The sequence below is a fragment of the Macrobrachium rosenbergii genome, chromosome 41 (assembly GCF_040412425.1).
Source record: "Macrobrachium rosenbergii isolate ZJJX-2024 chromosome 41, ASM4041242v1, whole genome shotgun sequence".
Lineage (NCBI taxonomy): Eukaryota > Metazoa > Arthropoda > Malacostraca > Decapoda > Palaemonidae > Macrobrachium > Macrobrachium rosenbergii.
In genome coordinates, this window is record NC_089781.1 from 11537967 (window position 1) to 11555946 (window position 17980).

Here is a 17980-nt window from a genome sequence, read left to right on the forward strand (position 1 = left end):
CGAGCAAACTTTTTTGGCGGCATTTCAAGTAAAGCCTGGTACATTATCAATAACAACGCTTGCAAGACATCTATATTTCTGCCAAGCAAGCTTTTTAAAGACAAGGATGGGACCAAGACATAACAACAATGTATTTGCAAATAGGCCCAGTTTTACTCGTCTTTTGCGCAAATAAAAATGAATTCATGTGAAGTGTAGCCTACTTGCAATTAACATCGTGAGTAGGAAATGCATAAAAGATAGCTTACAACCACGTCATTCTACATCAGGAAAAAGAATTGTGAAAGAGACTACTTTGTAGGCGAGAACGAAACTTCACAACAGCGTCCGTTCCCATTCTCTTCTGTCGACTGAGCCTGGACTGTCCTAAAGCGGAAAGCTCAGTAAGCCTACTCTAAAGGCGTCCCTTCAAAGGGTGAGGAATGTGAGGTATTCTGCTCTTGAGTCTCGAACTGGATAACAGGTTACATCCTTTGGAGATGGTGTCGAAAACCGACGTAAACCAGTATAAACCAACCGAGGTCGGTTTCGAAAAAGAACTGCTTTGAGAGCTAAAGACTGCCTGGTAGATTTTTGTGGTTGGGCTTTCAAAGTTGTATTTTTTTTCTGGGAAGCGAACCAGGTAACCGAATATGCTGCTTTTCAGTCCCAATAAGTTTGCTTTAGGATTTTTTCCTCCTATTGCACATTATCAACTACCAAATATTTCGTACTGTGTTTAGTAGGGCTTGAAGGTACTCTAAATCAAACCTCCTCAACTGTCTATACACAGTGTTTCAGGAAACTATTTCACTACAAATAGATTATTATTGTCAGATTGACTGAATACTATGGATATTCCCTCAATGGCACATGTAAAATATTATACATCAATCAATTCTTCATTAGGAATGTCAATCAACGACAGAAAACGGGAAAAATCAAATTTCGTTGTCATACTTTGAAATGGATTTGGCTGGAAGTGACAGTCTTCTATTAATCATTTTTCCTCAGGAGCAAAAATAATCTTTGTTTGGGCCTGCTCGCCTATGCATCCATAGTAAGCCTCCTAAGGTATTTGCAATATAAATTCCACTACCTGAAAGAAATCAATAGAAAGAGTGCAAAAGAATGCTATCGTAACTTGTAACAAGACTTTCCATAATTTGATTTGCAATTACAGACCAAGATAGGGAAAGAAACATTACATATGATTGTAAGTTCAGCAAATGATTTTTTTATTTTTGTGTCACGCCGTATTGTCCAGAACTTCGTTGTTTTCGAAGGCGCATAAATTCCTTCTTGGATCTTTCGTGGACAATCGCCACGTTCTACACACATTCATATATTTATGTATATTTTATTATTTTGAAGAAATATTCTGCACTTTGGTATACGCAGACTCATGCTATCCTTACACCTAAAAGTTACAAAATTTGTTTATATTTTTTCTTTTTTTTTGCAATAAAAAATTCTGAGTTTGTTCTTTATATGCTTTTGTGAGTTTATAATACTTCACTCAGTCATGTGCTACTACTTTGTTTTAGAGATTATTTATTTCAGTTCTAGTTACGAGAGGTCTTAATATTATAAAAAAGAAAATGTAAAATTGATTGTTATCGCATGATTTAAGTCTGTAGCACATTCCAACATCAAACAAACTAAGAACGTTCGTTATGGCCTTCCCACCCACCACGCCTGCCCTGTCCAGAGCGTCAAGAAGTTTCTGGAAAGACTATAGACCTACCGGAAAGGCCCGATGTGTTCTTGTCTTACGTCTCAGCAGCGTTGCCAAATTTCAGCTCTCGCTCTCTCTCTCCCTTTATAAGCTTAGTGTATGTGTGTGTGTGTGTTGAACTAGTCGACTGCTTGTGCCTTACCTTATCAGTTTCATTACCAAATTCCCGCCCAGAACGCCAAGAAGTTTCTGGAAAGACTTATAGACCTACCGGAAGGCCCATGATGTTTTCGTCTCATGTCTCACTAGCAGCGTTGCCAAATTTCAGCGATCTCTCTCTCTCTCTTTATAAGCTTTGTGTGTGTGTGTGTGTGTGTGTGTGTGTGTGTGTGTGTGTGTGTGTTGAACTAGTCGACTACTTATGCCTTACCTTATCAGGTTTATTACCAAATTCCTGGTTGATAAAGAAAAAAAAAAACATTCGAAGCCAAAAATCCCAGACTCGCCAATTACACCAAAGAGTGTTGAATTATTCAGTATCCTCCAAAAGTAATTGATAATCTAGATGGCACTATGAGCATCAGCAAATGGAGGTACTCATATTGGGTCATAATGATTAAATAATCAGTGGAACGTTTATCAAAATCATACCTTGCAGCACTTTATAAACTCCACCTCCCGGGCACACTCTCTCTCCTCTCTCTCTCTCTCTCTCTCTCTCTCTCTCTCTCTCTCTGCCTTTATAGGTTAGACTGACTTTATATTTTATCATTAGCAAATAGAAAGGAAAATGCTACAAAGCACTGTAGTAGTTCAAAACCACTTACATTCATCATAAGTAAAATGAGAGGAAGGACAACCTGAGTCTACATTTGGATGTCTCCATCAATCATTTACTGTTCGTGATACAAGTGCACTTTGCTGATAAGTTTTTAGTGAAAATATATTTTGTTTTACGTAATTTTCCACTGTCCACCTCCATCAAGAGTGAATTTATCAACCACAGACTACCAACGTCAACAATTTTTCTTGTCCTTAGAGAATATAGGATACAATATCACGCTAAATAAATATCATGTAGAGACTCGGATGAATATATATTAATGAAGTCAAGATGCAACAAAGCTCATGGGAAGGGGACTTTGAGTATCCAACACATAGTCAATTCAACCATTTTCAACTGAAACTAAAAGTGTGCAAAACTGTGAAAGAAAGTAATTACGAGCGTATTTATATAAAAAAAACCAGTTATGACATAAGATGAAATAGTTATTCAAAAGAATTATGAACCACAATGGACAAATAAAGTGACTCACCTGACAGACTGAGTGAGGACCTCTAAAATGTAAACACGGTTATTGATGAATATACAGTAGGCTTAAGAGGCGCGTGTAACCGGTTACCCAAGGTCAGGAGTCTTCCCAAGGTCTATTCTCGAGTCTAGGCCTTGCCGTTATCGTTTCTGGACGTTATTTATTCTTGCTGCTATTGAAAGTGAACGTTACGTTTTTATGACTACAGATTTTTTTTAGGTTTCTAAATTATTCATAACGCCACCGTTACTTTTATTATTATTTCCTGTGTAATCATTTCTATATCCAGCCCGAAGATAATCTCTTTCATTTGAAAATGCTTCTCCTAGATTTTACTTAGTCACTAGGGTTGGGACTAGCTGTCATGACCCTATTTGATAATGTTAGTACGCACTACACTCAAGGTCATGAGTACTTCTGTGGACTCTGGGTACACTAGAGATGTAAAAGGTATTCTGCCTACATATTTTAGTGAAGTAGACCAGAGATGGCCTATTTTCTTTGCAATCTACCATAGGGTACGATGTTCATATGCATAAGAAAGTAATTTGATAAATAAATATAAACTATGAAATGAATAAATCAAACGAATTATGAATCAAAGACCGTTGTTTCAATTTACTGTTGGGGAGGACATTCCCCAATTTCACCTTTAAAAACAAATATCTCCGAAGCTCAAGTTCTTGAAGGCGTGCATTTTGGGCTAACTCAAGATGCTCAGTTGCTTAGGAATATTACAATCGTGGCATTTCCCTGCAGAAATGAAACATCTGGTAGATTGGTAAAATAGGAAATATTGGATCTTATTTGCTGTTTACTGTGAAATCAAGACAGAACGACGATATTCCAAAACAGAGAACAGAGGAATAAAGTGTCATTAACATCAGCATTTCTGTAAAAAAGATAGAACATTTAGAATTATGTTAAGTACCTTATGGCAGCTGCAATGGATAAACTCGGGGTCTGATTAGGTAATGCCCTATGAAATCAGTTACTCAGGGTCATTAAGTACTATGTAGTCAAGTAGGTCCATAGTACGAGTTCGACCTAAAGATTAGTTTTGTTTTTCTCAAGTGGACTCCATCACGCAATGATCCGCTCTAAATCTGTCTGTACATGAATACGGAACACTTCTCGCCCGCAGAATGAATAACTGCTTAATCGACATACTGCTCTATCTTAGGCAAAACGCAACAACTGGTCCGTTACGGAAAACATCCCTATTTCGGGACTCGGTAACAATAACGAAACTTACTATTACAGCGTAAAACATCTACATTCTCCATAGGTTCTTTTACAGGTAATTGATAGAAAGCCCTCGTTTGCAGCACTCCCATGATGGGTACGGACTTATTTCTATAAACCGAAAGAACAAACTCCTTGCGCTGTCAGTATAATCTCACAGAGACAACCGGTTCCATTTTGCAGACATTCCGTATGAGTAAGGGAGGGATTGGTTACGATAAGAGTATTTCATGAAATTACACGATAGACTTATGTATGCATATTATAATGCAACGAGACTAAATGTAAACGGTTTCAGTAAATTATGCTAGTGACTTTTCCAGAAAATATAAACTTTTTATTTTCCCGATCAGTCATGTACTGTGTTCACAGTTACTTTGATGAACTCTGTTAATGAAACAGTAACCACTCAGTCAAAACTTTGGTTCTCGAAGTCTCTCATCGACCGCACGTGGCGTGAGTCTCTAAACAGGAATTTAGCTCTACATAATTTAGTTCGACATGAAGATACGGAGTAATTGATTATTGAACTTTGCCTACATGACCTAAAATTAGACTTCTCAATCATTGGAAATATTGGACTCTCATTGGACTCTCCCTCCCTTTCTCTCCTGCGTGTAACAGGGTGACCAGACGGCGGGCGAGTTGAAGTCGTCTCGCGTCCTCCACCCACCATACCCATCCCATCTTCTGAATACCAGACTATTCTAGCAACTTTTCCCTCACATTTTGACAACATACAACCTCTGAATGCTTACATCATGTTTAAATAAAATCGAAACAATTATGATTTGGTTCCAGGAACGTACAGTTACAGAACTGGACTAAGATCATTTTATCCAGGTGGAAAAAGTTACCTATCCGAATGGAACAATAAAAAAAAATTAAGTAATTTGGAGTAGTAAGATAAAAGACGCAGAAAATGCTGTGGCTCACGCTTTTTTGCTTTTTTTTAATGCAATTTCCATTTATAGCCTGCAAAAATCTACAAACCGTTTATAGGGTTTGTGTACAGACAAGGTTACAAAGTTCATTATAACCTGTTATTTATTTATTTTGTTATTATTTTTATTAACCAGACCTTTCTTTAAGGAAAGGACACAAGCAGCAGATGTCAGATGTAGATTTCATCGAATCAAAATAGAGTATGAACCGTCAAATAAGCTTTATTTTCACTGTAACAATTCAAGACTGATGCTTTCAAAGACTTCAAACTGTGATCTTTCTTCCTTGCAACATCAGTTTTCAGAGAATATGACTTCCGGAGGATTTAAGCAAGCATTTGAATTCCATCCTAGACTTCCTTGAAAAGAGATCATAAGACTTGTGCTGCGACATAGTAAAAAATACCATAAATACCCTTGAACATCTTGCTCTCTAATATTTCATCTTATCGGTTGTCAATCCCATACCATGGATGATTACGTTAGCAAAAGCTTGGTGTACACATAGTCAGTCCGTTCCGGTGCGGACGCCTTTTTGAAATAAAAAAAATTAAATTCAGTTAAATATTGATTAGATGAACCTTCTTTCCCTTCATGATGTGTTAGAATTTATTAACTTTTGATTGTCGGCCCACAGTTATCTTCTTTTGTCAAAGGTGCTTTAGTACACATACATAGCTCTTCTTTACACATACATAGCTCTATTCATAATGATAACAAACACAATTCGAACCCTCTGTATTTGCATGTGACTTACTAACGTCAACGTTACTTACTCTCTCTCACAACACACATACACAGGCTATACATTAGAGTACGCGGAAGAGAAGAGGCAATTACGTATTCTGAAGGTGAAATTGCGCTTGATCTAAACCATACAGATGAAGCAGTGCCAGCCAAAACCTTGTTGTCACCCACCAGACGCAGAGACGTTGCTCGGGCGTAGTGTCTATAGTGTGTGCTTGGCCGGGTCTTCTTAGTCCAACGTTCCGGGGTTCTTTTTGGAAAAGTGACAGGTGAGATACGCTTACACGCAGAATGACTTAGAACCCTGTTTTTAAATACCTCGTGGCCTTACAGAACCGGTGCAAACCGGCACAAACCCGCTGACGAAAAGGCGGGGAAGTAGAACCGTCTAGGCCCATCCTTCCCTAGGCAAACCGGAATCGTTTAGGCATAAACGCAGTCTGGGCATCGCAGGTTGTAAACTACGTTCTTAAATTAGTAAATAATCCGTTATTTCATCTGTTTTATTGGTTTGACCATAGATAAAGAAGTGACTTAGAGTACTCCTTTCCAGTTACGTGATGCAAGTTTATTGTTTCAATACTTTTCTTCATTTGTTAATGATTTTCGCCGTGTGTTAAGACATATTCATTCAAATTATACATTGTCAAGGAATTTTACTTTCAAAATAGTACTCTACAGCCATCTGTACGTCATCGTTTTAACAGATTTTTATTTTTAAAACTTCGTTTCCTTGAAAAACGCATCTCGTCTTATGGGTTTGCGTTTAATCTATAATTCCATTGACTCCCCAGCCTCATCTCTCTCTCTTTCTCCAGCACTACGTTGAAGTATAAAAGACTCATTTGAAAAAAATCTTGTTGAAACGCAGAATGAAAAGATCTTATTGGTGAGTTACACTGACTGAAGAATTCATGTCATGGGTGCATTTTTCGTAATCTGCAAAGCTGCAAAACTGCCTTAAATCATGCACATTTTCAAATATATCCATAATCCATTTTTATTACACAAACTTCCAGGAAAAGGAGAATCAACAAGCATTTCCAAAACAGCACAGTAACTATTTATTGATCAAAGACGAGACGACGTTCTGGCGCAACTTGATGTGGTAGAGAACGGTGTCTTAGTTTTGAATTTAAAATCAATTTGCGGCGCCTTTTGTCATGCGTGTATGTCTTCGCTATCAAGGTGATTTCAGTCTCCCATTCGTTATAGGAGAGCGTTCAGAGACGCTTGCCTAAATGTGAAAGTTATTCGAAGAGACTAAAGAAATGAACCATGCATGGCGAGGGTGAAAACAAAGAGGAAAATGGGATACGTGATGTAATGGTCTTTAAAGATTTAAACTCAAATGTTATCAGCATTTAAGCGTTAGATTTTTTTTTTTATCATTGATACTGTTCCCTTTTCTGCCCCATGTCTAGTTATAAGTAACAGATACATTTGAACATTCTAAAGCATTGCAATTTTGTTTTTTTTTATTGATTTTGCTTGTAAATTTCACAGCTCACGTAATCATAAAGTCAGAAGTTTCAGAATTTCGCTAGCTGATGTTACGAAAGCTTAATTTGCACGTGAATGACCGAGCTCTCATTTAGTAAGCTGCTATATAGAAACTTCAGGGTTAAATGATAGCCAGAGAGTAGGATCCATGGTTTCTTCGTCCACTGGGTTACTTTCCTCATTAATTTCTGACAAATTAACACCCAAACTTTACCCATGGGGCAATGGTTACCTCATTCTTGTAGGTTCATAGGCATACATTCTCGCCATACAGAGACTGATAGCGTTTTGCATTACCACAGATACATTTCTCAAAGGCGCCCCTTTGCTTTAGTAATGACTTAAAGGTGATAAAAAGCCTGGTAGGGACCTCTTCACTCTGCAACAATCGAGTCCGTCATTCAGAATTAAGGAAACGGTTGACTACTATCACTGCCTGAGCTTCAAAAAGTTATTTGTAAAACAATTAATTCTTCCTTTTTATTTTTCAGAATATCCGCATTCGGCAAATACCAACAGTGAGTCGTTTTCTATACCTTTGAACCTTTAGGCCAAAGAATAAATGAGTAGTTCGAAGGTAAACGTCTTGGACGTCAAAGAAAACGGGGATGACACACCCAAGGTAGGTTACCATCTCTCGGTTCAGGCCTAAGTTCAGAAAAAGTGCATCCGGGTAAGTATCCTTCTAACTATATTTTCTTTTTTTTAATGTATAGGATTTTTCTGTTCTCGCTACAGTCATCCTGAAATGCTTCTTATTCATATTGAGCATCTTTAATACAAATGATACAAATGCAAATAAGAGAGAGGAAAAATCAGGGATACGGTTAGCTGTTCCTTAACAATGAAAAATAGGTTAATTAGAGGATATTATTATGAACTATTATGAAAATTAATATAATAAAATCTATTGAAAGAACTGAAGGTAGGTTAGTGTAATTAGTGTAAACTAGGACACACAAAACGCAAAAAGGCGTGACATAGCACAAGATATAGAAAATATAGGACCATGAAAGACTTAAAAAATCACCTCACCTTTCGACAAAAGGACCAAGACCGTATCAGTGGCTTTCAAAATGACAATATTAACTTTTTAAAAATTTAATACTCAGAGGCAAAAACGTTCTCAATTAATTTAAAAACCCTATTTTTCATTATGTTCAGCCACTTAATTAAAGTACTTAAAAAACCTAAATTTCTTTGCAATCGCCTCGGGGCCAATTCGTAACAAATATGGCATAAGAAAAATATGTACAGTAATTGGGGTATCTGGCAACAAATTTTTTGTGGTAACGAGTAATGAAAGGCTATTCTCCCTAAACCAGAATATACAGTAGTCGCAGATATTACTTTTTTTTTTTTTTTATTTGTAACAGTATCTGACCTATCCAATATATTCTATAAGATCACTTTTTTCTTTTCGTAAAATCATGACTTCAAGTCCAGCAAGAACTTTCGTAATTCAGGCCTTACCGATATTATAGTTATTTTCCGTACACCCAGCGATCATCCACTGGGTCCATCTAGAATATTATGATAAGAAAAGTTTCTTTTTTTATTAATCTTGATTGGAGTAACGAATAGAAACGCATTTCTTTCATGATAGCTTTAATCTTTGTCATTTCAGCAGCTTATGTCTCATTTCCCACCTCATTCATTTTCTTTCATTATTAGGAAATATCAATTTCAGGCTGATTTCTTTCATTGCTGGATAATTTTATCGTTAGAATTTCGAATCTTGTCCGCCGCGCTTGGCTTATGTCTTCTGTTTAACGTCTGGCTTTTCTTGCTTCACTTCGAATTGTTAGCCGATTTGACTCAATTGCCAAATTTTAATACCATCTGATTTGCCAAACTCGATTCACTTTGCATCACCTGCTGCATTTCCCGGGATGACATAACAACGGTTAACTGGTCTTGTTTCCCAACACCTGCTTGTCTTTTTTATCTGCTTCCGTTATTTCTGCTCTTCCGAAGTTTACTCTGAGTCTCTGACAGTTGCGAATGCCCTTTTTTTTATCCCCTCTCATTTTTACCGTGTTTGCTCTTTACAAATAATTTTTCATAGTCTAGCTTACCATATTCGCTTCGTTTGTTAAATTTTTCACTTTTTCGTTTTTCTGACTTCGCTCTTATTGTCTTAACGTTGCATATATCCGTTGTTTTACGAAACATAGCAAATCTTTTCTAGTCTTTTAGATTTGAATTAGTTTCTACCAAATGGAACAAGGGTATTAGGTTGTTGAATATCATAGGCACCCATGTCCTCTGGTTTAAGCCCAGTCTGTTATCACAGGGATAAAATTCACGATCGCTAGACTAATCAAGAAGGGGAGAATAAGCGTTTACAAAGGAATTCTTTTTTTTATTTTGTGTATGTATAAAACTGGCGTAACAGCTACTATGATCTTCGATGCCAAAACAAGCAGTGTTGTACATCAAAAGCGAATTCAGACCCATTGGCTATTTCTGTGATCTCGCACGAGATTTGTTGGGCTCTTAGCTCTAATTGCAACCCATTGCCTTTCACACTAAATTCCTAATGTCTACTGCAAGTTTCTAATCAGTGATTTCTGCTATGGGTCTGCTAATCCTATATCAGTTCCCCATGGATAGTCACAAGAGCGTCTATGCCAGCGGCGTCCGGCTCTCGTTGGTGGTTACCTAACCAAGAACCAACGCGACCCGATGTTGCTTGATTTAACCTTTAGAACGCCTTACTGCACATCTCACGTGCTCTGTCTCTAAGGCTGGCTGGTTGGTTTTGTAACCGCGGTTTTGTTGCACGAAACAAATTTCCTTACGCACAGATGAAGTGAAATTCAAAACCCCAAACCGCCTTATAGAAGGTTAAGTCTATCAGAAGCTTCCAGCGAGTATCAGACCTTTTGTGGTAATCGTGGTAAAATAAGTTGCAAGAGGCTTTGCTACCTGGGGCTATTTCAGCGTACGTTTAATGAGCATCTTGCAAATTTGCCAGTCCATTCGGTATCTTTTCTCAATCCCCACTGACAATGGAAAATCGGGGTAAATGCAGGTAAATTAGCAAAACGCCTATTTTCAGTATACCTTCTCTAGGTGTCTCATTCGCTGAAATTTATTCCTTTGTTTTTTATTACCTAAATATATTTTGCTTTTGAAAATAGGCAAATAAAAGACTTGAGTTATTTTTTCGACACCATAGCGTGCATCGAATCAGAGGCAAAAATAAATAAATAAATAAACACGGGTCCTGAAGACTCGAGAAAATGGATCTAGAGAGAGAGAGAGAGAGAGAGAGAGAGAGAGAGAGAGAGAGAGAGAGAGAGAGAGAGAGAGTTTTTGGCTACAAGAAGGGAAGGCAGTCTTGTCGAGGACTTGTCTGATGCCAGGAAAATCATGAACATAAACATCCAAGTAAGTAGCGAGCTAAAAGTTTCTCTCCAGCACATACACTGATAAGTCTTATCTTCTTGAAATGTTCGCCGCATATTCCGTTACGGGGCAACTTTTAGATCATCTCAAGGCCTGTAAGCATTGTTGTTGCTGTCCTTCTCTTGTACCATGCAGCAAACTGAGTGATGCGCACTGAAAAATGCCACCATGGAGGAATGAAGCAAAACTAATATTGCACTGTATTTTACACATGAGTCCAAATAAACTTGTTTACTACAACAGGTTATAAAAATATGTGACTGACTTACGAAACACGAAAAGTTCTGTAGTTGTTACCAAGGTCTTGGTTGTTATCGAGCCAGAAATCACTTTGTTCACTTTGTTTGGTTTTTATATACAGCCTTCCACAGGGATAATTCCCTCTCTGGCGGGCCCTTGTGCGTTTTCAAAATAAGGTGCTAGACGCACCAAGATTATACAGTACCATGTGAGGAAATCCAAATGGGGTTGGAGTAGAAGGTGGGGGGGGGAGGGGGGGGGGTTAGGCGGAAAAAGGCTTAGGAGCTGTTGGCATTGGGAATGCAAGGCTATTAAAACGGAACTATCAAAAACCTGTTACTCATTCGAGAGGAGGGATGGAATGGTCAAAGACGTAGTGTGAGTAGGGAAGTCAGGTTATTCAATGGTAAAATAAAATTGGTTTTCAGCCGCTGTTTTCTATCTAAAAATCAAAATATATTTTCATACACAGTATTTATAGCACTTGGAGGAGGCTGTGACCTTTCAACATTCTATTTCCCTAGTACGCAACTTGAATGCAAGACGCCAGACTTATGAACTTTAGAAATTAAATTTCCCCAATATCGTTTTATTATTCAAGGATTTTCTAAAGGTTCATTCAGCAGTCTATTTGAATTTCAGTATAATGCATGTGCTTCAAGTATAAATTAGAAGCCATACTTATAATTTGACAGTACCCAATTTTTGTTAAATCCATGTAATTTTGTAATCACAGAATACAGACCGATAGGCGTGTGAGACAATAATCACTGATTAGCCTATCAGGTGCGCCCGAATATGACTCAGACTTCGGCATTTGTCGCCACAACGGCTGTCGTGATATGCACTGATTAGTGCTCAGTTAAGTCTCTTATCTTTACAAACTTTCCTACCAGTGAAAGAAAGGTAAGTCTGCATTGTTATTATGTGTAGTTTTGCCTATGAAAAAGAACAAATCATACCTCTTATATCGTATCTATCTTCGTTGTTTTTGTTCATTACAATGTATTTACTCTTCAGTATAATAGCATCATGTAAAGTTCGTTAGATTATGAATATTTTCATGTTTAAAGGAACATTGTCGACCAACGGGGTAACAGAGCTGACTGGAATTTAAAAAGGGAGAAAAAACTTGATTAATTCAAAGAAACAAATCTTCTCCATGTGATATTAATGGATATCTCTTGAAGTTAATTGGTAGAATGTGCCAAGCAAGGAGCTGCATTCCATTTAACTCATGTGATATTAATGAGAAAAAAAGTTGTTTTTATATCTTGTGTCTATCTTGGCAGGGCCAAGTCAATAAAAAATGTAGGATCATCAAGGTCTGGAATGAGGAACTTGTTACTAGAGAATTGTCCTAGATATTAAACAAGGACATTTTTGGAAGCATGGCACATAAGGTAAGGACGAATCACGGTTCGAGATAAAATCAGAAAAAAAAAGTTTATTTAACAAAAAATATATACACTAGCAAACACGAGTGATTTTTAAAAGAACCGAAATTAAACACCAATGCACCTTGTAAGACAAAAATCGTTCCAGGATTGAAAAAGAGATATATGTACTTAATAATCCATCAGGAAACAATTTTCCCCGTAATTTTTAAAAAGTACTCCGGAGTAATTTCTCCCAAACGTCAAACATTTTATCACCCTTGTTCTCCAAACAGCAATTTTCAGGGAGGGGGAACTAGGCAATTTTGATTGTTACAATTACAGATCAATCACCATCCTTCAAGGTGTCCCTGAGTGGGTGGTAAGCTGATTCTAAGCTTTAGTATTAGAACTGTTAATGTAGGAACTACTATAATCGAAGATCTAATTAGCTACATCCTAGACAGACGACATTGGATATGAGTCCAGACGTGCTAAAATCGACTGTAGTGCTGCCTTTAACTTGTTTAATAATAAGGATGAGGACTGTAAAAGCTGTAACTTCAAAGTCAAGCTGCTTACTAGATTTCATTCACAGTTATGCAAACAGCTGGCTTGAAAAACTGCTGCTGTCGTCGATGATGGTGTTTTCAGAGAGCATAGATCTACCTTATTGGGGTTTCCTCATGGTAAGGTTCTGGGACCTTTGTTGTGTTTTGTCTTTCCTAGTAACACAATTCTCGTCCTATAAAATTAGATGATAAGGCGCAGACGATGTAAATCTGGTTGAAGTTACCTGGCCCCCTTGCTTTTCTTGTAAAGTGATGTTGCTAGTCTCAACAACGATCTGGGACAAACAAGGAAGTGGTGTCTTCAGTGGATATGAAGAACTTAATCCTTATTCCTGGTCCTGCTTGTTTTTTTTTAATATGCCTTTCCTATGGGTTTAATCTTGTAACCTCCTTCCGTCTATTCCTTTCTGCTTTGATCATTCTCATTTATTTGCAAACATAAGTGTATGTATTTATATTTCGTCATCGCCTCCAACGCCGTGCAACAAAAGATCCTCTGAGAAGTTCCGCCACTCGTGTCTTTCCTGTACCTTTACTTCCTCCAATATCACCAGTTAATCCCAGCACCCGTATCATAGTCATCCTTCAAGTACGACTGGGTCCACGCTTCTGATGACCACAGGCCACAGAAACCCAGCTTACACTGTCAACAGTTTTCCCTGGGGTAACGCATTGGGCTTGTTCAAGCCTTTCCTACGTCACCTTCATTATCTCATCTACATATGGAACTTTTGTATTTTCCCAAAAATTACTTCTCACTTTATCCTGTCATCTGACTGCTAATATTCTTCTTATTGCTTTATCATCGAATCAACAGTCTCATTGATACAAATCATGCTTGACTAATATTTTATCTTATTTTCCTATGCGTCTTCTTTCTACTTGATTTCCAAATATTATTCAACCTAACCATCATTTGATTTTCGGTTTTTAGTCTCTCACTAAATTCCAACCCAAGAGAATTTGTGTTGGATATCATTGTTCCTAAATAATTGAAAGACTCAGCCTCATTAATCCCCTCTCTATCTAGTGTGATATCATCCCCTTGCGCAAACTCTGTTCTCATTATTTTTCTCACGAGATATGGTGCCTTCTATTAGCAAGCTTTGCAAGTCTCGTGACGTTTTACTGATTAAGAGAGCACCATCATCTCATTCTAATTCTGTCAAGTTTTTATTGTCATTCTGATTTAAACCTTCTCTTCTATCTCCAGCTACTGTTTGCATACTAAAATCCACGAGGAGGGCAAACAGTGAAGGCAACATAACATTTCCCTGCAGTACCTACACTGTGAATTCACTTGAAAAGTCTGTCAACATTAGCTTTGCGTCCACTTTGTTCATGGCTGCTTTCAGTTAGAGTTAGCTTTACTTATTCAGCAGGAATGCCATAGTGGCTTGAGATTCTAATTCACTGTATCCCATAGAAGAGTGATTTTGAATGTTCATAAATGTGTGCAGAAAAGAAACAATAAATGATAGTTGATTTGCTAAAGAAGAGAAAGATGGACGTTTTGAGTCTTAGCAAGACAAAGTGAAAGGCCAGAGTGTGAGCAGGAATGGGAAGGTAAATGAAGTGGCTTGTGTTGCACAAGTTTTTAACCACAGAGTTCACCTCCAATTCAGATGTTAGAGAAGGTAAATTGGGGACAGAATGATCTGGTGTAAAAGTGCTTCCGTGGTTGTTAAGTATCTTTTTGCCTGGAGTGATGACACATCACAAACAGGACAGTAGATTTTGGTGCAAAGTTGTGGGATAATAAAATGAGAGGTGAATGGAGTGTGGGGTAGTTGATATTGGCAAATGAAATAGTATTGATTTGGAACAATGATAAGAAACTGTACAAGTGGTAAATGAGTTAGAAAGTGCTTGCGAGAGAAGAAAATTGAGAGTAAATGTGGTCAAGATCAAGGTTGTGAGGATAAATTGAAACCAGGAAGATTGAGAAGTGAATGTTAATATGGATGGCAAGGGAATGGAAACAGTTAATAACAGATGATCATAGGATGAGAGAAGTGATGAGTCACAGAACAGTTAAACCAAGAATGGTAGTATTAGTTTCTTTGGAAGCCAGTGTAGGAATGCATGAAGGGATAATTGAACCAATTCTCCTCTAGGGAGATGAAGTATGTATGCTGAATGAGACTGAAAGAAAAAAAAAGTTGAAGCTGGTTAAAAGAATTGCTGGTGTACTATGTTGAAGAAGAAGAGTAACATTTAGAAAGAGGCACTGGGATTGAGGGGCCTTAATTCACAAGAAGCGCGAGAGTGCATGCAAGATAATGGTGAATGGAGCAGTATGTGTATGCACGAGCGCTTGACGTGCTGCTGTGGAGCCGTCTGTGTAGATGTATGAAGTGGCTATGTTGTGGGAGCTCTTTTGCACAGGCCTTTCATCAGCGATTAAACGGTTGAAGTGGTAATGCGGCAGTAACCACTGAGTTTATTTTTTTTTACGAAAATATGGAACGTGACAAAATCCACGAAGCTTTGTAAACTTATTTTTATATTTCTCCAGTCTGCTAAGTAAAGGACGACAGTCGAAAGGCCTCGCAACACTCCATTGTTTCTCTTTCCTTCGTGGATTTTGTCTTTATACACACACACACACACACACACACACACACACACACATATATATATATATATATATATATATATATATATATATATATATATATATATATATATATATATATATATATATAGTCAGAGAGAGAGAGAGAGAGAGAGAGAGAGAGAGAGAGAGAATTTAAGGGTGTGATTACTCTTCCTTTTCTTTGACTTATTTTTTAAAATAAATATGTAAAAGCCCCATGTTTCATGACGCAATAAGAAGAGTCTGAAGACCAAATGATGAGAATAAAAAAGAAAGAATGCAGATTTCAAGGAAGAGTAGAAATATTCTAAAAATCTCAGGAATGTTAAGTAATCTTGATCCTCATTGGACTATTGGATATACATTTAGCTAAACTGGATATTTTCGGTTTCAGTCTTGTAGCTAAAGTTCACACTTAGTTCCATAATACTCACCTTAGGAAGAGGTTGGCAAGGTTGAGAAGAAATATTTGAAATAGTTTATCGCAGTGCATTCTACGAAATTTCAGAAAGATCAGTGGTACGGTACACCAACATTTTAGTTGAGGTTGTGTTCATAATCCTTTGTTTTTGGCAGTTTGCAATGCAGGACATATGTTGAGGAACGAGGACGCGTTCCAGCCGTATATTACACTGACGTATTGACAGCGAACGTCAAGCTTTTTTTAGACTTCTATTAAAACATTACTTGAACGTTGCCCAGTTCTTCCCACCACAGTTGTAGGAATTCAGGTCCCTGAAACGAATCAGTGGCAGAAGATGTAATTGTTTACTTTTAATTGGTGAAGACAGTTGCCGGTACAAAAGGCACTATGATATTATTCCAGGCCTGTGGATGTAATAAGCGGAGAGTTTGACAAAGAGCCCAGAAGGTAGGGTGTTACCAGGGATAATTAATTCTGTCACGAGATTACGGGGTTGGCCACAAAACAAACGTCAATGTTGTGTTGTTGTTTCCCAGGCTGACCTTACCTGTAGCTTACCTGGTTTACATAGGATAGTAGTTCTCTTCGGTAGCATGTTGTGCCCCCTGACCTCATTCCTATACTACTTCTTGTTGAAGTTGTTTTAGTAAAAATAAGGTAATTTTGTTTCGTAATTACCATTAAAAAATGTGGTAATATTGTATAGTAATAACCCGTAAAACTGGTAGTAGGCTAGCCTATTGTTTAGTAATAGCCCGTAAAAATAAGGTAATATTGTTTCGAAATAAGTAGTCATGTGATTAAATTTGTTTCATAATAACCAGTAAAAATAAGGTAAGGTTGTTTCGTAAGCCTTGTTATCATAGGTTATGTTATACCTAGGCCATTGTATCTTAATGCAGTCTTTCCCCCCTATAGCTTAATTATTTAGGTTTACCCAACCCATTAGATAATGAAGGAATTATATTCATCACTTGGTAATTTAATTAGCTGGTTAAGTGTGTATTGTAATACATTTGAGGTGTGTCAGCTATTTTTTGGTAGGCTAGCCCATGTCATCTCCTAACCTGCTGGCTATCATCATACAGTATATAACCTGTAACTATTGCTGTAGCTATTGTATGTAGCCGTGATCATTTATTATGGTAAGGTTATTCAAGTAGATAATGTTTGGTTTGGTTATGTGAGGTTATTATGGTATTATGATGTATGGTGACGCCATTAAATCTTAATATCTTCTGCATTTCTTGGAACCACCAGTAGTGTAATTACTCCCTCCTCTGAGATGTGAGGGGGAAATGTGCAAGGATTTAATTTTAACTTGAATTCATTCCCCACGTATGTGTCCTTAGGCTGGGCCCCTGCTTATTGAAAGAATAAATTTATTTGAATTATTAATGCAAAATTCTGAAAAAAATGAAGCAGTTGTAGGAATATTTTAATCAATGTTATTCATATCCCAAGGTAGAATTCATTTAGCATTGTTATTTGGTACATGGAAAATATATCTTGTTAGCTTATATTTATTCTTTTATTAGACAGGAGCTGTTATAATTGCATGTAGGCATAGGTATCAATTTCATATTTATGACTACATTTTTATGCAGTTTAATATGGTTTTGGGAGTTGTGGATCATTGCATAAAACAGGGTTAGTATTATCTATTAAGACAGTACTGTAGTATCTCAGAAAACATTTATATGACTATAAAGAAAGAATTTATTATATGAATGAGAAGAAATGCATTTTTTTCAACAGTGGCAACGAAGGATAGGAAAGGTTTTGTGAAAGGCATAGTGGTTTTGACTGCTTGAGGTTTGAAGCTTGTTCACAAAGTCAGTGAATGACTGACTTCCCAGGCAAGTGTAGCTCGCTTGATGATACAAATGCCAGGAACAACACTATCTCTAGTGTAAGATCCAGTAACAAAGCCTCGAACAAGGCAT

At 37.3% G+C, this 17980-nt stretch overlaps 1 protein-coding gene across 6 annotated transcripts in view; it reads left to right on the forward strand.

The window, feature by feature from the left end:
* Positions 1–6053: 6053 nt before the first annotated feature.
* The window catches only part of LOC136826644 (uncharacterized), a 44555-nt gene continuing 32628 nt past the window's right edge, over positions 6054–17980 (forward strand). The window contains exons 1-2 of one of the 6 annotated variants that reach the window (XM_067083976.1): positions 6054–6175; positions 7901–8031. In XM_067083976.1, the coding sequence (XP_066940077.1) occupies positions 7972–8031 (60 nt within the window). In that variant the 5' untranslated portion in view covers positions 6054–6175; positions 7901–7971. Of the gene's footprint in view, positions 6176–7900; positions 8032–11875; positions 11970–12869; positions 13129–16234; positions 16482–16549; positions 16692–17980 lie in introns of those variants that run through there. The other 5 variants (XM_067083979.1, XM_067083980.1, XM_067083975.1 and 2 more) reach the window with 5 other exon arrangements.